The sequence below is a fragment of the Dermochelys coriacea genome, chromosome 6 (genome assembly GCF_009764565.3).
Source record: "Dermochelys coriacea isolate rDerCor1 chromosome 6, rDerCor1.pri.v4, whole genome shotgun sequence".
NCBI lineage: Eukaryota > Metazoa > Chordata > Testudines > Dermochelyidae > Dermochelys > Dermochelys coriacea.
In genome coordinates, this window is record NC_050073.1 from 105,034,954 (window position 1) to 105,056,829 (window position 21,876).

At 41.1% G+C, this 21,876-nt stretch overlaps 1 protein-coding gene across 9 annotated transcripts in view; it reads left to right on the forward strand.

Annotated features, from left to right (window-relative positions):
• The window catches only part of EML1 (EMAP like 1), a 210,760-nt gene that overhangs the window by 185,793 nt on the left and 3,091 nt on the right, over positions 1–21,876 (forward strand). For all 9 annotated transcript variants that reach the window (XM_038407289.2, XM_043516655.1, XM_043516650.1 and 6 more), the window contains 6 exons: positions 10,604–10,671; positions 13,102–13,190; positions 13,681–13,778; positions 13,901–13,988; positions 14,181–14,276; positions 21,665–21,795. In XM_038407289.2, the coding sequence (XP_038263217.1) occupies positions 10,604–10,671; positions 13,102–13,190; positions 13,681–13,778; positions 13,901–13,988; positions 14,181–14,276; positions 21,665–21,795 (570 nt within the window). The remainder of the gene's footprint in view (positions 1–10,603; positions 10,672–13,101; positions 13,191–13,680; positions 13,779–13,900; positions 13,989–14,180; positions 14,277–21,664; positions 21,796–21,876) is intronic.

The following is a 21,876-nucleotide window of genomic DNA, read 5'->3' on the forward strand; positions in this document are numbered from 1 at the left end:
CTTTTTGAAAATGTTTGTACAATTCTAAAACCTGTAGCAGTGTTAAGCCAAATATTCTAAACCACTGACCCTTTCGCTAACCCAAAGCTAACTTGGCTGCTGTATAATACAAAAAGTATACTGTGCTTTAGGGACTTATTTTATTCAGAAGAAAGTCACAAAACTGAAACTGGAAGACATTTGGCCTTTTATCATTTTTGAGAAGTGGCAGATAAATAATTAGTTGTCTATATGGATCAGCAATGCACACTATGGGGGGTGTGATTTCTAAAGCTCACTGACGTGTTGCACATTATTTGGTCTGTGTAGACCCTGCTACGTAATGCTAAGTGCACTAAAGAATGTTTAGTACACAGCAGCAGGATCTACACAGATCAGTTAATGCCACAACATGTTAGTGCACTTTAGAAATCACAACCCTGTAACACACATTACCCCATTTTGTAGACAAGCCCTAAGTCTTCAGACTCATTTCTACCCTCCTCCCCTCTCTGGTATGCAACTTTTGTTATATGGATATTGAGGGAGTATATTAATGCAGGGTCTAAATTTCTTACTTGTACATATAAGTTAGGTCACCTAATTCTGCATTTGGGAACTCCTATTAGTTATGTTGTAATGTATCTGGTTTTGAGCACTTAAAAGAATAAATAGGTACTGATTTAGTCCTTTTTTAAGGCCTGGTATAGCTTGTTTCCTTTTCAACAATATAGATAGATAAGATATCACTAAAGGGAGGTTAGTGCTGTTTATAGGAAACAAGCTAAGGATTCTGCTCCTCAGCTATGGAAACCCACCAGCAGTCTGTATTTATAATCCTCTTTTTACAGTAAACAGAGAGTAGATTCTTCATATGAGCCATATAGTGCCATGTGGTTACTTAAGCTACTTCTCAATTTTCCCTGCTTACCCTCTTTCACAGGTCAGGGCAACTACACTTCCATTCCCCCTCCACGATCCACCTAGGGCACCCACTTAAAGATTACTGGATCCCAGCCATCACCTCTCTTGGGCAGAGACCCATGTCTCTCTGCCTTCTGACCGGGGTGGTAAGGCTGCACAGCTTTCTGATTTACGCTGTGATATTCCCAGCAAGCCAGACTGCCTAAAAGGCCAGCATGTGCTCTCTGCTTTCTCTCCAAAGACTATGAACAGAGCAATTGCCAGCAGTTATAAATTACCACACAGTCCTTTATAAATGATCACATTTATTCTTAAGGTGAAAGCATTGCAGAAAAAAACATGTTAAAAACAATAAAAGAACCTATACACATACTAAAAATCTTACCAGAGATTACCCAACTCCAGCCTTGGGCCCTGGTAGGTGTCAGTCCCTCAAAACCTACAACTGGGTTTTCCCTGTGATTACAAGTTCATAACTGTCTTAGATTCAGAACCAAAACGAAGGCAGGCAAAGAAGCTGTTTCTTTATACAGCTTGGAGCCTTTGATCTTGGTCTTTGGTGACCGGTAAACAGCAGACAAAGACCCTCTCCTCAGAGTGTAGCTTCAACATGCTAGGTGTTTGCATAACTGGAGTTGGGTAATTTGCATTAACCTCTCTCTAGGGTATCCCAAGAAATCCACTTAACAGTTATTGTCCCAAAAGTCCATTCTGGCCGCAAAATTTTCAGTATAGTCCTTTGAACTCCCAGCCCTCACATCACATCTTCCCCCAAAGGTTATATACAATCCCATTCCAGGACCACACTAATATGTAACCTTAAGGTTTTTTAGTGACATTGCAGGAAATTGTCATATCTGTAACACCTTCCATAAAGGGGAAGAGTTCAACAGTAACATATAAAGTAAATTAAAAAAATCTGGCATGGATTCTCCATCAGCCACCCAAGCTCTCAAGTGAAAACTACCCCATTAACAAAGAGCTGCTACACTACACAGTTAGGTTGATATAAGGCAGCTTATGTCGACTTAATTTTGTCAGTGTCTATACTACAGCCTTCCTCCCACCGATGTAAGGCCTGGTCTACACTGGGAGGGGGAGATTGATTTAAGTTACTCAACTTCAGCTACGTGAATAACGTAGCTGAAGTCGACGTACTTACATCGATTTACCGTGGTGTCTTGACTGCGGTAAGTCTATGGATGATGCTTTCCCGTCGATTCTGCCTGCGCCTCTTGCCCTGGTGGAGTACCGGAGTTGATGGGAGAGTGCTCGGCAGATGCGATAAATCGACCCCCGCTGGATCGATTGTGGCCCCTCGATCCAGCAGGTAATGTAGAGAAGCCCTAAGAGCCCTTCTTCACCGACATAATAACTCCACCTCCATGAGAGGCGTAAGGCTTATGTTGTGTAGTTAGGGCAATGCAGTATCCCTTACATCATCAGGAACCGTAAAATTGACAAAAAAGCCAGGCAGCTAGAGCCCAGCTGCCCCCAGCTCTCCCAGATATCTGAGTGTCTGGACCCCCCTCCCAGCTGGGAACTGTTGCGAGAAGTCCCAGCGGCTTCAGAGACTGCTCCCCGGGGGCAAGAAGCCCCAGGCTGCTTCCCCCTGGGTGGCTTCCCTTGCTCCCGATGGAAAATGGGGAGCAGAGGGGAGGGTCAGCCCACCAGGAGCCTGCAAGCCTGTGGGACAGCTGGGTTCCTGGCAGGGAGCTGCCAGTGGAGCTGAGAGACTGGGCTTTCAACTCCCCACACTGGCCTTCTTAGGTTGGTGGAAGCACTCCTGGTGAGGACGCGCACCACTGGCTCTAAGAGGGTAGTGTGGACATGCACAACTGCAGTAATTACTGTGGTGGCTGTAAGCTGACTTAATACAGCTCGACTTACATTTCTGGTATAGACATACCCAAAGCCCTTGAACATCTGTACCAAGTGTTAAAAGTTGTAATTTGAATACAGATTCTGTGCTTCCCTGGACCTGCAGCCTACATGTATTTACTCTAGTCATCCTGTCCATGTACTTACTTTAGATTCAGAGCCTTTGCTTCCTTAATTATGATGAATTAGTGATTTCTGTCTATTGCTTCTGTACTGCATCAGCCATTCTTCAGTTACACTGCACTAGATCTGTTCAAGTTTGCTAATGTGCTTTCTAGCTCCTAGTTCTTTTTAAGGCTCAGGACTGTTGTAATACATGGTCAACATCTAGTAATCCAGCAGCACATTTTAGTAATCTCTAACTCTTTGGGAGACTTTAAGAAATATAGATTCTTCAGACCACCACTTTAAGCTATAACTATCACTTACTTGGCAAAAATAACTGGTCAGTATGTACCTTTGATGATTATCTGTACTGAGAAATTGATCTGTCAAAAAACTGTAACACATCAACTGGCTGGAATGAAAGACCATATGTCCGAATCTGGTGGTTCTGGAATTGAGCCCAAAAGGGAAACACGTATTTGTATGTTGCCAGTTGTGCTGTAGTCCCATAATGCTCCTAGACTAGTACCAAGCAGTATCTACGGTAGACTCTTGCTACCAGTGTGATCTGATAGGGCCCTACACATCTATCCCACCCTCCAAACAGCTGACAGCTTGAGTTTTAGAGTGGACTGTCTACAGATTCCCTGGGGTGGGGAGGGGGAAGGCAGCTGGTCTCCTTCCTCGCTTTTCGCACTTTATCTGTTCCTATCCCATCCTCCTGTAATATGGAGTCACAGACTAGAAAGCAAGTGCTGGAGATCTTTTCTTACTGGCTGCTCTCCCCTTGTCATTTGTTTAACTCCTGGTTACTGGTCAGCAATCTCGATGGATTGTGACTAGTGACTAGGGAGAAAACTGAATGAGGATCTGAATAATGTACTTCACATAAGACCCTACATAACCTAGGACTGGCTCTGCTACCAATGCCATCTCCATGATGTGTTACTTTTTAGTCACTTAACAATTTTACAAATAGTTGGTCTAAAGACTCTGAGATAAATTCAGACCTGTTGTAAACAGGTTTAACTCTACTGAAGCCAAAGCAGTTACACACATGTACACCAGATTTGAATTTGGCCCTCTGACTCAACTAAGTCACTTTCCTACAAATGGAGCATTTATAAATTTCTTAGAGTGAATATCCCTTCAGATATACAGGAGTGCAGGAACATGTGTGGAAGCATGAACACTGACTTCCTAGCTCTTTGTGGGAAAGGATCTGCTCCCTTTTCCTTCTCAATGGAATCTGTCTTTTCCTGGACTGATGAGGAAAAACTAACAAAAGAGGCATTGCTGCTTGATAAGTTCCTATTTCATAAGCAATAATTTTTCATTAGTTCAGAAAAATGATTTTTGTCTCGAGGTGGCTGCTGCAGTATGGCTTTGTTTTTCTGATTTTTTTTTTAACAATAGTATACCTTGTAAGAGATGCTAGAGATGCATCCTTCTCACACTCATAAATTGTGTGGTTTTAGTTTGGTCTTCAAAAAGACTTACTTACTATATATGCAACTTCTCAGAGACATTGCCTGGAGACGTGAAGACTTGGTTGAACAGGTGTTTTCACTTGCTGTGTCAAGGTAGCAGTTCAGTACCCAGATAGTCCCTTCATAAAGTATATGTACATTGCTGACCATGTCTGCAGTGAGGTTCTGGCCTATCCGATACTGTGATGCCAGTTTCTGGGCATGTCTTTCCCTTTGTCTAGGGTACCTGGTGCTTCACCATGACATATTTATTTTCTTTCAAATGTTTTCTATACAACATATTAAATAATATTACTTGAATTTTGCATATTTTCATAATGTATTGGAACTCTTCATTATACAATTGTGCATGATAACATTTGTGTATTTTTCTAGACTACATAACACAGTTTAAGCTAATGCGAGTATTGACAAACATCATTTTGCATATGATGTTCCCTTAGTTAGGGAAATGGATTGGACTGAAGAACTTATGGATCTAAAGGTAGAGGAGGCCTGGGATTACTTTAAATCAAAACTGCAGAAGCTATCGGAAGCCTGTATCCCAAGAAAGGGGAAAAAATTCATAGGAAGGAGTTGTAGACCAAGCTGGATGAGCAAGCATCTTAGAGAGGTGATTAAGAAGAAGCAGAAAGCATACAGGGAGTGGAAGATGGGAGGGATCAGCAAGGAAAGCTACCTAATTGAGGTCAGAACATGTAGGGATCAAGTGAGACAGGCTAAAAGTCGAGTAGAGTTGGACCTTGCAAAGGGAATTAAAACCAATAGTAAAAGGTTCTATAGCCATATAAATAAGAAGAAAACTAAGAAGGAAGAAGTGGGGCCGCTTAACACTGAGGATGGAGTGGAGGTTAAAGATAATCTAGGCATGGCCCAATATCTAAACAAATACTTTGCCTCAGTCTTTAACAAGGCTAAAGAGGATCTTGGGGATAATGGTAGCATGACAAATGGGAAGGAGGATATAGAGGTAGATATTACCATATCAGAGGTAGAAGCGAAACTGAAACAGCTTAATGGGACTAAATTGGGGGGCCCAGATAATCTTCATCCAAGAATATTAAAGGAATTGGCACCTGAAATTGCAAGCCCATTAGCAAGAATTTTTAATGCATCTGTAAACTCAGGAATAGTACCGAATGATTGGAGAATTGCTAATATAGTTCCTATTTTTAAGAAAGGAAAAAAAAGTGATCCGGGTAACTACAGGCCAGTTAGTTTGCCATCTGTAGTATGCAAGGTCCTGGAAAAAATTTTGAAGGAGAAATTAGTTAAGGACATTGAAGTCAATGGTAAATGGGACAAAATACAACATGGTTTTACAAAAGGTAGATCGTGCCAAACCAACCTAATCTCCTTTTTTGAAAAAGTAACAGATTTTTTAGATAAAGGAAATGCAGTGGATCTAATTTACCTAGATTTCAGTAAGGCATTTGATACCGTGCCACATGGGGAATTATTAATTAAATTGGAGAAGATGGGGATCAATATGAACATCAAAAGGTGGATAAGGAATTGGTTAAAGGGGAGACTGCAACGGGTCCTACTGAAAGGCGAACTGTCAGGTTGGAGGGAGGTTACCAGTGGAGTTCCTCAGGGATCGGTTTTGGGACCAATCTTATTTAATCTTTTTATTACTGACCTTGGCACAAAAAGTGGGAGTGTGCTAATAAAGTTTGCAGATGATACAAAGCTGGGAGGTATTGCCAATTCGGAGAAGGATCGGGATATTATACAGGAGGATCTGGATGACCTTGTAAACTGGAGTAATAGTAATAGGATGAAATTTAATAGTGAGAAGTGTAAGGTTATGCATTTAGGGATTAATAACAAGAATTTTAGCTATAAGTTGGGGACGCATCAATTAGAAATAACGGAAGAGGAGAAGGACCTTGGAGTATTGGTTGATCATAGGATGACTATGAGCTGCCAATGTGATATGGCTGTGAAAAAAGCTAATGCGGTTTTGGGATGCATCAGGAGAGGCATTTCCAGTAGGGATAAGGAGGTTTTAGTACCATTATACAAGGCACTGGTGAGACCTCACCTAGAATACTGTGTGCAATTCTGGTCTCCCATGTTTAAAAAGGATGAATTCAAACTGGAGCAGGTACAGAGAAGGGCTACTAGGATGATCCGAGGAATGGAAAACTTGTCTTATGAAAGGAGACTTAAAGAGCTTGGCTTGTTTAGCCTAACTAAAAGAAGGTTGAGGGGAGATATGATTGCTCTCTATAAATATATCAGAGGGATAAATACAGGAGAGGGAGAGGAATTATTTAAGCTCAGCACCAATGTGGACACAAGAACAAATGGGTATAAACTGGCCACCAGGAAGTTTAGACTTGAAATCAGACGAAGGTTTCTAACCATCAGAGGAGTGAAGTTTTGGAATAGCCTTCCAAGGGAAGCAGTGGGGGCAAAAGCTCTATCTGGCTTTAAGATTCTACTCGATAAGTTTATGGAGGAGATGGTATGATGGGATAATGGGATTTTGATCTTTAATTGATCTTTAAATCTTTAAATATTCAGGGTAAATAGGCCAAATCCCCTGAGATGGGATATTAGATGGATGGGATCTGAGTTACTATAGAAAATTCTTTCCTGGGTATCTGGCTGGTGAATCTTGCCCATATGCTCAGGGTTTAGCTGATTGCCATATTTGGGGTCGGGAAGGAATTTTCCTCCAGGGCAGATTGGAGAGGCCCTGGAGGTTTTTCGCCTTCCTCTGTAGTATGGGGCATGGTTGACTTGAGGGAGGCTTCTCTGCTCCTTGAAGTATTTGAACCATGATTTAAGGACTTCAATAGCTCAGACATGGGTGAGGTTTTTCATAGGAGTGGGTGGGTGAGATTCTGTGGCCTGCGCTGTGCAGGAGGTCGGACTAGATGATCAGAATGGTCCCTTCTGACCTTAGTATCTATGAATCTATGAATCTATATGTTGGGTCTGGTCTGATGACATGAAAAGTGTTTATTACAGCTGTGGTATGCCTCAGTTTAAAGAACATTTAACACTGAAATCTCAGCCACAGCACATTACACAGGATCCCATCCAAGTAACATTCACTTGCTGAGTCACATTCACTTGGTGGAAGTTAGAATTTAGTCTGACCAAGGTCATAAGTTTTCAGATTCTCAAACCTAAATTTATGTTGACAGGGGAAGCTTCCGCCTTGACTGGAGAGACCATATCAGATGTTTTTACACTTGTGAGAACTAGGACACTGCAGAAAGTTTACAGTTCAGTGCCTGGGAGATAAAGACAAATTGTGCTGTACTAAATAAGCTTAGAAACCAGCCATTTAAAAAGGAGAGTGGCAGTCCAGATTTTAAAAATCAAAAGCTAATCATTATGAGAGATAGGATGGAGACCTTCTAGGTATGACAGTGGCATTACATTTTCCCTACCTTTCTGATTATTGTACTGGTTAATGTACTTGTCATGGAAAGAGACTTTCCAAATATTTAAAATAAGCTTCTCTGGAGGTGGCCCTTAGGCATGGCCAAATCAAAATGACAGATACAGTACAGTTATTCTTGAGAGAGACAAAATTCTTATTGCTCACATGAAATTGTGTTGGGTTGTAACCTAGAGGCAAAAAATTAATCAATATACTTTAGGTAAAAACTTACTTAATGTGATTACATATTACGACCAATTACAAATCAAACTACCAAAACACAGGATCCTGGAAAACCTGTTCTAAGGAAATATATGCTACAACTGGCACCTAACCCTTTGATTTTGCATTTTGAAGAAGAATAAACTTCGGAAACAAGCTTCCTGTGGTAGTGGAGTGTTCAGAAATGTGAAGAAATAGATGTTAGTAGTCCCTTAGGAGAAGTTAAAGTTGATTTGTACTATGACTTGGGCTATTAAGATATTAACATATACCCCTCTCTGGTCTTATCAGACTTCAAACCAGACTTAAATTGATTTAGAAATGGCACACAGTAATAATTTAAAAACTCTTTACATTGTGGTATAACACTAGTAAGACTTGTATACATATAATGAAGTGGAGAGTGGATCCATGAGGTCTCTCTGCATATGTATTTTTAATGTATGTCAGGATTGTATCAGTAAATCACTGCATGTATTCAGTTGAATATATTGGTGTGCCTCATACCTCATTCTGTTGAGTATAAAAATATACTTGTATTTTATATATATATATATATCAGTAAAAGGTTGGAGATTACTGTTAGTATATTTGAGCCGCTTGTTCTTATTTTGAGAAAAAGATAAAATGAGAAAATTAAATAGGTCTAATGTGGTGAAACAAGACTTAAAATTTTACTTAATATCCTTTTTTTAGGACCCATTTTGAGAAAGGGGGCATTTACAAGTCATTGTATTGATGGCAAAGAAGAACAGAATATTATAATGTACCACCATAATAATCTATTGAGTAGTCTGTTAGCAAGATGAAGTTCTTCCTCAGAGCTCTCTGAAGCGCAGCAAGTTCCACTAGCTATCAAACCAGGTCCTTAACCTTCTAACCTTGTCCTGAAAACAGACGAGTAAGGATCAGTCTATGATACAACTTAGTTTATTTTTTGCTCTCATCTCAAAAGTAGGATTAAGGGTTTGGCTAGTTATGAGTAAATGCTAGAATTGATTTAATAGTCAGACAAGCCTTTAAGGATATAAAACACTAAATAAATAAGTATTATTTTTCTTTTTACTGAGGAGATGAAAATCCACACTAGTCATTTTGATTCTTGAGAGAGAGGTACATTTTAATTATAACAGCAATTTCGTCTATTGAAATCAAGAACTCATAAAAATAAATCCATGTAGCCAAATTTTTATAAAGATAAGGCAGTCATCCCAATACTCTTTGCTTGATTAAAGCAGGATTTCAGCTTCTTACCTGGAGTGGATAAATCTTTCATTTGATACTATTGCCTGTTTGTGTTAGAAAGAACTATATAACAATGAATGTCTTAATATTCTTGTTACTATGGTTCACCAGCAGTGTGTTGTTGAGATTAAAATCTTTATTTAAACTCATGTTTTATGTAAGGAAGAATTTAATACCACAGAATTTGCTCATTTGTTTGGGTCATAGGAACCTTGAAAAATTGAGCACACTTGGGCTACTATAATGATTTGACTACATAAATATAGAAACAACAGATATTAGCTACCAATATCCATATGATTTTGTGTGTAAATTGCAAAAACATAGGTCTCTCTCTGCCTCTTGAAAGTAAAGATAATCTCCCTTAGAACCAGCCACCACAGGCAAGGCAATTACAAATTGATAAACCTGTTAGCAGGTCTGCCATACTCACGCCAGTATGAGCAATGACTAGAATATAAAAATATGAATAAATTATGTGGGTTTTTGAGGTACTATTATTTTATTCTCTGTTTAGCTCTTTCATATACATGTTAATTTTGACATGACATGACAAAAAATCTGCCAAAATGTAACCACTATATGCTTGAATTTTCTTCTCTAATCTGTAGAATTCTACAGCTCATTCTTTGTAGATTGTGACATAAAGCTAGTAAACCACTACTTAGTTTTCATATTTTTCAGATGTTACAATGGCAGGTGAAACATTGTGGTTCTCCAGATACATAGTAACAACATAGTATCAAATATGCTTCAAATGAAAATGTTGTAATATCAGATATCAAAGTGAGACGCCCACGTTCATTATTTAACTCAAACTTCCACTGACTTGTAACTGGCAGGGTATTGCAAAGATACCTTCTGCGTTGTTAGAGGTAAGGTCAGGACCTGCCACTACAGCACTCCATGCCACGTGATATATGCAGCAGTAAAATAAACTGCTTGCTCAACCCGCAGGTAGTAAACAACTGCCATCTACTGATTAGACATTTATATAACTAAATTAGAAGTGAGTGAATAATTTATTAAGTTAATTTTACCGCTTTTCCCTTTGGGGATTTGTCCAGAAGCAACTTTTTCTCAATTTTTTTTGTCTGAAATTATTTGCCAAATAGATCTTAGGTTAGACTGTGCACAAAGGAAAACAGTGTGGCATTGAATATAGGAAACACTGTATTAGGTAATTTTTAGTGGATTTCCAAATGTACTCGTTTTTTCCTCAAATGTAAAAAGAGGAGTTTACTCTACCCAAAGACTGCGGGGGCTTAGTTTGTTACTGAGTAAGCAATTTTAATTGTGTTTTTACTATTACTGTGTCTTGCTATAAATGTATACTTCCTTTGAAATGTTATAGGATCCAGCACAGTCTTCTGGTTTTCATCCTTCAGGGTCTGTTGTTGCAATAGGAACACTAACTGGAAGGTAAGAAGAACAAAAGCGCGGGTATCAATCAACCGTGGGTATCTGTCCATCTCACCAAATCAAAGTTGATATTCTTGTTTCTCCAATGAATAGGACCAAATTCTGCCCTCTGATGCCTATGCTCACCTCCTGTTGACTTCAACAGGAGCTGAAGGTATTGTTGATGGTGTTTATTATTATTGTATTGCTATAGCGCCTAACAACCTTAGTCCAGGACCCCATTGTGTTTGACACCATACAAATACAGATCAAGAAAGACTATCTCTGCCCCAAAGAGCTTACAATCTAAGTATAAGACATGAGGCAGCTGATGGATACAGTCAGACGGATGGGGGTGTACAAGGAAACAATGAGGCAACACTGGTAGGCATGAAAAGCAGTGGTGGCAGTGCACCAGCCGCCTAATCATTCTCAGGGGTTTGTTGTTGTTGTAAGCATAACAGCTAATGAGTTTTAAGGAGGGTTCTGAAGGATGATAATGAGGTAGCTCTGTGGATATATATGGGGAGCTCCTCCTCTCAAATGTGAGGGACAGCACAGGAGAAGACAAAAGGTGTTTGCTTGAAAATTTAACATGTTGTTTCATTATTTTTACTATAGTAATTTCCAGAGCCCCCAATCAAATTTTGATGAAGGCTGCATTGTGCTAGGCACTGTACAAGCACATAGATAGTAAAGAGACAGTTTCTGCCAAGAGAGCTTAAAACTTAAATAGATGAGACAGATGAGGGAGAAAAGAAGTACTACCTCCATTGTATATAGGGAACTGTGGCCCAAAATTGCATAGGGAATCAGTGGCGGAGCCTTGATTTGAACCCAGAACTCTAAAGTGCCTTAAGTACAAAACCCTCCTTTCCTTCAAAGGTACCTGAGGGCAGAATTTTGCTTCTAATATTTAAAATATTTGCACTTCATTCTAAAATACTTTTTATTTGATGACACGTGGCTTTAGTAAGTATTGAAGCAAAATTTATTTGGATCTATGTTTCCCTTAATACAGGTGTGGGCAAACTTTTTGGGCCGAGGGCCACATTTGGGTGGGGAAATTGTATGCAGGGCCGAGGCAGCGGGTTGGGGTGCGGGAGGCAGTGCAGGGTGTGGGAGGGGGTGCGGTGTGCAGGAATGGGTTCAGGGCAAGGGACTGGGGCAGAGGAGAAGTGCGGGGTGTATGAGGGGGCTCAGGGAAGGGGGTTGGGGTGCACGAGGGGTGTGGGCTGCGGGAGGGAGCTCAGGGCAGGGAGTTGGGGTGCAGGAGGGATGCAGGGTGCAGCAGGGGCCTTAGGGCAGGGAGTTGGGGGGTGGGGTGCAGGAGGGGTTTGGGCTCCAGCCTGGTGCTGCTTACCTAAAGTGGCTCCGGGGTGGCAGTGGCATGCACTGGGCCAGGGCAGGTTCCCTGCATGCCTGCCCTGGCCCCACGTGGTGCCGCTCCGGGAAGTGGCTGGAACCAAGTCCCTGCACGGCCCCTGGTGGGGCGGGGGGAGGCACAACGCTCCGCTCGTTGCCCTTGCCATGCCTCCAGGTACCTCCCCCGAAGCTCCCATTGGCCGTTGTTCCCCTTTCCAGGCCAATGGGAGCTGCGGGGGGCGGTACCTGGAGGCAAGGGCAACGCACAGAGCCCTCTTCCCCCCCCCCAGCCCCGCCACAGGGACGTGGTGCCGGCCATTTCTGAGAGCAACACGGGGCCTTCGGCACCACAGGGGGCAATCCCACAGGCTGGATCCAAAGGCCTGACGGGCCAGATTCAGCCCACGGGCTGTAGTTTGCCCACTCCTGCCTTAATATCTAAATAAGCGTGAGATGTTTTGGGAGCAGTCTTTATTTTTGATACTTAATAAACTGAAATCAGCATTGAAATGCAGATTTTCAAAGTGAAATAGTTCTAAGTATTTATAGAAACATGTCCAGAGAACAATGTATAACAAAGCCCCAATCCACCTCATAGGAGATTTATTATGATCTAATTTTTATTTATTTAATATGTAGTGGTCCTGATTCTCAGTAACACTAAGCCACCTTTACACTTTTCTGGCCTTTAAAGTAGATATAAATGTAATTAACTTACATTTAATTAAATTAAATGTCCAAACACTGTAAAAGGGCCTTAAAGAATGTGGTCCAAGATACACAAGATACACAAAGGTATACCTCAATCATACTTGCATATAACCAGTGACAATTTTAAAATGATGATAAAATCTGAATGTAGACATCTGCCTCAATAGTTGATTGATATTCTGTTTATCTATTGTTGAAAATGTTACTTTCAGTTGGCTACAAATAACGCAGAAAATGTCCCCTTCCTATTCTTTTCCTTTTAGTGCAAAACATATGGAAGACTGCTATTTTGACATAATGAACAGTTGATTAAAACTACTGTAAATTTGCATTCCTTACTGAGCAATTTATTGGCTTTTTCTGTGTTTACAACAGGTGGTTTGTGTTTGACACAGAAACAAAAGATTTGGTCACTGTACACACAGATGGAAATGAACAGCTGTCTGTAATGCGTTATTCACCAGGTTTGACACACACTACTTACTTGTTAAAAAAAGAAGTGATTGTATTCAATATAGGGTTCATTTTTTAAATTCCTCACATATATTTAAATTGGGTATAGATACATGAGTTGAAATCCAGCCTCCTGAGTCAGTGGAGCCAGGATTTTACCCAGAGGCTTTAACTCTAATTTCCTGTTGTTTGCCTCTTCAGATCTTGATGTTTAGCTGAAATCAGCTCTCTCACTTAGATGTGCATGTAGTACCATGTTCAGGTTGGCTTTTTTCTCAGTTTCCTTATAAGGTCTAACTTCAATATTTGCTATATAAAGCTGCTGTTTTATTTGCAGTGAATCATATTCCATCAAACAAGGAGAAGAAGAAAATTCTGTTTTTTTTTTAAATTTATTAATAAAAGTTTTAAGAACAATGCCCATTGTCCATGACACACTAGAACTTCATAGATTAGTTTAATTCTTTATTGTGAGTATAATTATAATTCACTTTTTTATAGATGGAAGCTTCTTGGCGATAGGTTCCCATGACAACTGTATCTATATATATGGTGTTAATGAAAATGGGAGAAAATATAGTAGAATTGGCAAATGCTCAGTAAGTGACCTCCTTGCTATTTATTCACGAATAACAAATAAGCATGTATACTTTATAGTACATATTAATATCCTGGGATATGCTATGTTACTGGAATTAATACAATACACTTCTCTTCATAGGGTCATTCCAGCTTCATTACTCACTTGGACTGGTCTGTTAATTCACAGTACCTTGTGTCCAATTCAGGGGACTATGAAATCTTATACTGTGAGTAACGAATGGTTTTCTGTGCTTTGTGCAGAGTTGATTGTAGGATAGCTAATGAATTTTTAATTGATATAAGATCATATAATCGCTAGGCTGGAACATATATTTTAATTAGTTGCTACTTTTTAGCTTAAATCAACTCCCATGCAGCTTAAAAACTGAAAATGTCATCATTTGTTTCTCTTTCTGTAGGGATTCCCTCTGCTTGTAAACAAGTAGTGAGTGTTGAGACGACTAGAGATATAGAATGGGTTACTTACACCTGTACTTTAGGATTCCATGTTTTTGGTAAGTTGTTTTTTTCTCCCTCTCACAAACTTATGAGTCTTTGCTTTTCCAATTAGCTAACATTCAGACTGTCGTCTTTATTTGAAACATTACTATTCAGATTTCAAAGTGCAATATAAAACTTCTATTGCACAATTTTTATCACTATCTGTCCTCCTATTTTGATCCAGGAGACCTCTGATTTAATATTCTTGGTAGCTTTAGATACAATTATTAATTTGCAACACAAGTGAAAACCAATCACAAGCTACCTGCTATGACAAATTACAATTGTTTTTAGAAACCATATTTTACAATTAGAGATTTTTCATTTATGTATTTGTATTCCTACAGCACCAAAGACCCCATTCAGGATCAAGTTCCATTGAGCTAAGTGCTGTATAAACAGTGTACAATCCAGTCCCTTTGTACATGGTTCTTTACAAACAGTGACAGTCCCTGCCCCAAAGAGCTGATAGTGTAAATTGAGACATTCATAAGAAGTGAGTGAAATGAACAAAAAGAGAAAGGAAAAGGAGGACAAATTCAACAAAAATAAGATGTTCCAGTTCCAGATGGTTTTGGTTTGTTTCAATGATTTGGGGATTATAAATTTTTTTTTTTACATATAAACAAAATAATCCCCTGTGATCAACCATCACTGGTGGTTGACTGCTTTCTTGTAGGCCTCAAAACACAGGTTTGTTTTGAGGAGGGATTTGAAGGAGAAGAAGGTACTTGCCTTACAGATTAATTCAGGGAAGGCATTCTGTATGTAAGGGGCAGCGTGGAAGAAGTCATTGAGACGGTTGTTGAAGAATTCAATAAATGAGGACAGTTATCATTGGAGCTGAGGAAGTGGTAGAAAAACACAATAAGAGACAAGTGTGTACAAACAGGAGGGGTAAAGTTGTGAAGGGTCTTAAAAGGTGAGGACAAGATACTGAACTTGGTATGATGAAACAGGAAACCAGTGCAAAGATTTTTTTAAAAAAGTGACGTGGTCAGAGCAATAGGCAAGAAAGATTATCCTCGCAGCCTAGTTTTGAATGGAACAGAGGGGGTAACATGTTGGAGAGAGACCCAGAAAAGGGAAGAGATTGCAGCCAAGAGCCTGAACTAGAGTTTTAGAACAGTGACAGAAAGAAAATGTTGAATTTTGGAAATATCATGGAAGAAGTGGCTAGATTTGGATATGCATTTGACATGCAGGTCTAGAGAGACGACCGAGTCAGAGATGACTGGCTGTGTATTGTTCTGAGATGACAAAATTATTCGCTGTGCATGGACAACCGCTACTGAATTGTTAATATATTTCAGCTTCTTAGGGCTAGGGTTTGAGAGTCCCTGACACTGTTAGGGTATGTCTACACTATGAAATTACTCCGATTTTACAGAAGTTGATTTTTGGGAACAGATTGTATAAAGTCGAGTGCATGCGTCCACACTAAGCACATTAATTCGGCGGTGTGCGTGGCAAGCGTTGACATTCCGAGCGGTGCACTGTGGGTAGCTATCCAAAATGGGACCAAAAATTTGTTGCGCGTTATGGGTAAATGTCGTCAGTCAACCCTCCCTCCGTGAAAGCAACGGCAGACAATCATTTCGCGCCCTTTTCCCTGGATTGCCCAAGCAGATGCCATAGCACAGCAAGCATGGAGCCCGTTCAGCTCACCGCAGCAGTTATGACCATTGTAAACACCTTGCGCATTATCATGCACTTTATGCAGAACCAGAACCTGAAAAACCAGGCAAGGAAGCAATGGCAGCTGGTGACAAGAGTGATGAGGACATGGACACAGATTTATCTAAAACCGCGGTCCCCGGCAATTTGGAGATCATAGTGTTAATGGGGCAGGCTCATGCCATGGAATGCCAATTCTGGGCCTGGGAAACAAGCACAGACTGATGGGACCGCATAGTGTTGCAGGTTTCAGATGATTCCCAGTGGCTCCGAAACTTTCGCATGCGTAAGGGCACTTTCATGGAACTTTGTGACTTTCTTTCCCCTGCCCTGAAGCACAAGAATACCAAGATGAGAGCAACCCTCACAGTTGAGAAGCGAGCGGCAATAGTCCTGTGGAAGCTTGCAACGCCAGACAGCTACTAGTCAGTTGGTAATCAATTTGGAGTGGGCAAAGCTACTGTGGGGGTTGCTGTGATGCAAGTAGCCAACGCAATCATTGAGCTGCTGCTGTCAAAGATAGTGACTCTGGGAAATGTGCAGGTCATACTAGATGGCTTTGCTGCAATGGGATTCCTTAACTGTGGTGGGGCTATAGATGGAACGCATATCCCTATCTTGGGACCGGACCACCAGGGCAGCCAGTACATAAACAGCAAAGGGTACTTTTCAATGGAGCTGCAAGCACTGGTGGATCATAAGGGGCATTTCACCAACATCAACGTGGAACGGCCGGGAAAGGTTCATGACGCTCGCGTCTTCAGGAACTCTGGTCTGTTTAAATGGCTGCAGGAAGGGATTTACTTCCCAGACCAGAAAATAACTGTTGGGAATGTTGAAATGCCTATAGTTATCATTGGGGACCCAGCCTACCGCTTAATGCCCTGGCTCATGAAGTCGTACACAGGCACCCTGGACAGTAGTAAGGAGCTGTTCAATTATAGGCTGAACAAGTGCAGAATGGTGGTAGAGTGTGCATTTGGATGTTTAAAGGGTCGCTGGCGCAGTTTACTGACTCGCTCAGACCTCAGCGAAACCAATATTCCCATTGTTATTGCTGCTTGCTGTGTGCTCCACAATCTCTGTGCGAGTAAGGGGGAGACGTTTATGGCGGGGTGGGAGGTTGAGGCAAATTGCCTGGCTGCTGAATACATGCAGCCAGACACCAGGGCGATTAGAAGAGCACAGCAGGAAGTGCTGCGCATCAGAGAAGCTTTGAAAACAAGTTTCATGACTGGCCAGGGTACCGTGTGACACTTCTGTTTGTTTCTCCTTGATGAAAACCTGCCCCCTTGGTTGACTCTAATTCCCTGTAAGATACCCGCCCTCCACGCTTCGATCACAACTTGCTTGCAAAGGAATAAAGTCACTATCATTTAAAAATCATGTATTCTTTATTAATTGATTATAAAAATAGGGAGATAACTCACAAGGTGGGGTGTGGGAGGAAGGTAGGAGGGAAGGAAAAGACCACTTCAAAACTTGTTGAATGACAGCCTTTTGTTGCTTGGGCTGTCCACTGGGGTGGAGTGGTTGGGTGCCCGGAGCCTCCCTCCACCACGTTTTTGGGCATCTGGGTGAGGAGGCTATGGAACTTGGGGAGGAGGGAGGGCAGTTAAACTGCCGTTCCTGAACCTCCACCAGACACCGGAGCATGTCCGTTTGATCCTGCAGTAGCCCCAGTGTTGCATCCTGCCTCCTCTGATCTTCCTGATGCCATCTCTCATCTCGATCGTCCCTCCTGTTCTCACGTTCATTGGCCAGTTTCCTGTACTGTGCTACTGTGTCCCTCCACACATTCTGCTGAGCTCTGTCAGTGCCAGATGACTGCATGAGCTCAGAATATTTCATCGCGTATGCGTTTTTATCGCTGCCTTATCTGAGATAGCCTTTGGGACGGAGGAGGGTAGCTTGAAACAGTTGCAGCTGTGGGAGGAAAAAAAGGAAGTGAAGTATTTAAAAAGATACATTTTACAGAGCAATGGCTATACTCTTTCACGGTGAACAAAACTATTTACATTACATAGCACATGTGATTTTGGTACAAGGTCTCATTTTGCATCTTATATTGAATGCCTGCGGCTTTGGTGTTAGAGATTACACACGCAGTGCTGGGCAACAGAATTCAGCTTGCAGGTGGCCATGGTAAGCCATAGTCTTTCGGCTTCTGCAACCTTCATAACAGCAGTGCCCTCCTTTCCTATACCAAGCAAAGCCCGTTGAGTTGGCCATTTAGTGCTGTGGTTTTCGTGTTAACGTGCAGCAGCAGAAACCAAACTAACCCCCTCCCCCACCGCCATCCAATTCTCTGGGATGATTGCTTTACCCCTCCCCCCACCGTGTGGCTGGTATCAGGGAAGATCCCTGCTAGCCAAACGCGAATAGCTCAGCGCCAATGCCCCTCCACCCCCCACATTGCTTGGCTAACTGTGGGGAGGATTTCTTTTCAGCCACAGGCAAACAGCCCAGTAGGAATGGCCATCTCTGAATATCCACTTAATTAAATTCCCGTATTTCAACCAGGTTACCATGAACGATATCACTCTCCTGAAGATAACACAGAGAGATAAAGAACTGATGTTGCTTGAATGCCAGCAAACACTGGGACTATACGCTGCCAAGCTTTGTCATGCAATGATACCAGATTGCTACTAGCATGGCGTGGTAAAGTGTCCTACCGTGGAGGACAGAATAAGGCTTCTTTCTCCAGAAACCTTCTGCAGAGGCTTTTAGAGTACCTCCTGGAGAGCTTCATGGAGATGTCCCTGGAGGATTTCTGCTCCATCCCCAGACACGTTAATAGACTTTTCCAGTAGGAGTACTGGCCACAAATGCATCCCAAGTCCTCAGGGCAAATTAATCATTAAAAAACACTTGCTTTTAAAACATGTATTATATTTAAAAAGGTACACTCACCAGAGGTCCCTCCTCTGGCTTGGTTGGTTTGGGAAGGTATTTCATTCAGGGTGATAAAAAGATCCTGGCTGTCGGGGAGAACGGTGTGCTGTATGCTCATCCTCCTCCTCCTTATCTTCTCCATCTGCAAAATCCTCAGGCATGGCAGAGAGTACCCCATCATCGGAGTCCACGGATAGGGGTGGGGTAGTGGTGGCAGCCCCCCCTAGAATTGCATGCAGCTCAGCATAGAAGTGGCATGTCTGGGGCTCTGTCCCCAAGTGTCCGTTTGATTCTTTGCTTTTTTGGTACGCTTGTCTGTGCTCCTTAAGTTTCACGCGGCACTGTGTTGTGTCCCTGCTGTAGCCTCTGTCCATCATGGCTGCGGAGATTTTTTGAAATGTTTTGGCATTTCATCTTTTGGAACGTAGTTCTGATAGCACGGATTTGTCTCCCCATGCAGCGATCAGATCCAGTACCTCCCATTCGGTCCATGCTGGAACTCTTTTTCGATTCTGAGACCCCTTGGTTACCTGTGCTGATGAGCTCTGCATGGTTACTTGTGCTGATGAGCTCACCTGGCCAAACAGGAAATGAGATTCAAAAGTTCCCAGGGCTTTTCCTGTACACCTGGCCAGTACATCCGAGTTCAGAATGCTGTCCAGAGCAGTCACAATGGTGCACTGTGGGATAGATCCCGGAGGTCAATACCGTCAAATTGCATCCACACTAACCCTAATTCAAAATGGTGATGTCGATTTCAGTGCTAATCCCCTCGTCGGGAGGAGTACAGAAATCGATTTTAAGAGACCTTTATGTCGACCAAAATGGCTTCGTTGCATGGATGGGTGTAGGGTTAATTCAATTTAATGCCGCTAAATTTGACATAAACTCATAGTGTAGACCAGGCTTTAGTGTTTTAGGTCCAGATTTTTAAAGCTATTTAGGTGTTGCTGCGCTCAACATTGCAACAGCTAACTGATTTAGGAGCCTAAATCACATTTTCAACTGTTGATGAAACGTAGGCTAAGTGCCTAAATCCTTTTTGAAAATGAGATTGAGGCTCCTATATCAGTTAGGTGTTGTGATGCTGAGTGCAACAGTGGCTAAATAGCTTTAAAAATCTGAGCCTTGGTGCTTAGCTTCAAAGTCTCATATATTCCAAAATGATGCATATTTTAAAATGAGGATTTTCTAGTGTAAGTAATAGTTTGTATATATCAGATTTGTAGAAATCATCTGCTGCCTTTTTCATGTATCTAAAGAAATTATAACTGTGGTCCCACCCCCCCCCCCGCCCATTAACTTCACTGGTTGCCAGTTCACTTCAGGATTTGATTCAAAACTGCCATCTTTGGTTTTTATACTATAGTTCCTCCATTAACTCTATCCAGCCTGTCTTACAGACTCTCCTCCCCTTAGCTAGCTCTCTATCTTAATATAGTTTTGACTCTGTTGGTGAAAAAGCTTTCTCTCTTTTAGCACTAGCATCTAGAACAGCTTTTCTCTACTTCTTAGCTTAATTTCTTTAACCTCGTTCATAATTTTATCCCAGAAGAAAGTACATTTGTTTTTCCTTTGCATATGTCTATTTATTTATTTTTTACATCTTGATCATGCAAAGGGATATTCCTGCACAGAGTGTCATTGAAGTCAATTGAATTTGGGGGATCAGTATTTTCCTTTGTTATTATATTGTTTACATTAATCCTTTCAACTGTTTTGGGAGAGTTTGTATAAAAGATGCTATACAGAATAAAATGTATATCAGTGATTAAAAACATGAAACTACTTCCTTTCCGTATATCTGAAGTCATTACAGATTTATAAGTGGGGCGGGGGGGGGGGGATAGGAATTGCACTTAAACACTGAATGTCAGAATAATTTAATACTCAACAAAACAAAAAACCACACCTGACTACAACATTGGACTCTCTCAAATGATTGAGCAACCTCTGTACTGAGTGGGGAGTAGATCAAATCTAAAGTACAAAAAACATTAAAAAACTTAAGCAGCAAATAGCTATACACAATGCTGTATAAAAAGAAAATTTAATTTTCTATAACCTGTTTTATTGTTTTTTTACATCACACAAAAGCATGCAAGCATTTTACAGACCAAACACAAAAACCTTATCCTTCCCCTGAAGAGCTTACAATCTAATTTTAGAGGTGACATAATATGTGAGACCAACAAGCAATAGGGGACTGGGATGAGGAAGAAGGGTTATCGTAACAAAAGCATGTGATAATTCAGTTATAACAAGCTCAAATCTTCTTGATCGTTCATTAGTCACTTTATTATTATTTTTAATGGTATAATTCTTGTAAACATCACAGGTGGGGTTTTAGGATGAATTTGAGTGAGAAGAACCTGGTGGTTGTACCTTTTTAATAAGCCTCCTATCTGTGAACTATATAAAAAGTCATTCATTATCTGTAAATTGTGGAGAAGGGAAGGGGAAAAGCAGTAGTTTAAAATTGTACCTCCCGTTGTTGTCTCTTATGTACATATATTATGATATAATACCTGAAGGCTCACAGCTGAGGCCCCAGTTCAGCAAAACACTGCTTACATCCTCCTTGTTCAGCAAAGGACTAATGCATGTGCTTCATTGCCATTCAGATTTTGGGTCTTATGCACATGTTTAAAGTTAAGTATTTGGTCTTCTGAGTCAGGGCCTGAATCACTAGTAATTTTGAGGGATTTGGAGGATGGTTGATTTTAAACAGGTTGCCTCTTCATTAATGTCATAACAAAAAATTTAGCTAACATTTCTGTTCTGTATGTGTAGCAGAAATATTAAATTAGTCACTATATGTTTTCAGGTGTATGGCCAGAAGGTTCAGATGGAACAGACATCAATGCTGTCTGTCGATCGCATGAGAGAAAACTGCTATCAACAGGGGATGATTTTGGCAAAGTACATCTCTTCTCTTATCCGTGTTCACAATTTAGGGTAAGATATTTACTTTGTTAGAGTACAATCTTGCAAACCTTTACAAATATGGGAAATTTTGTTCCTCTGTTGAGTGTCAGA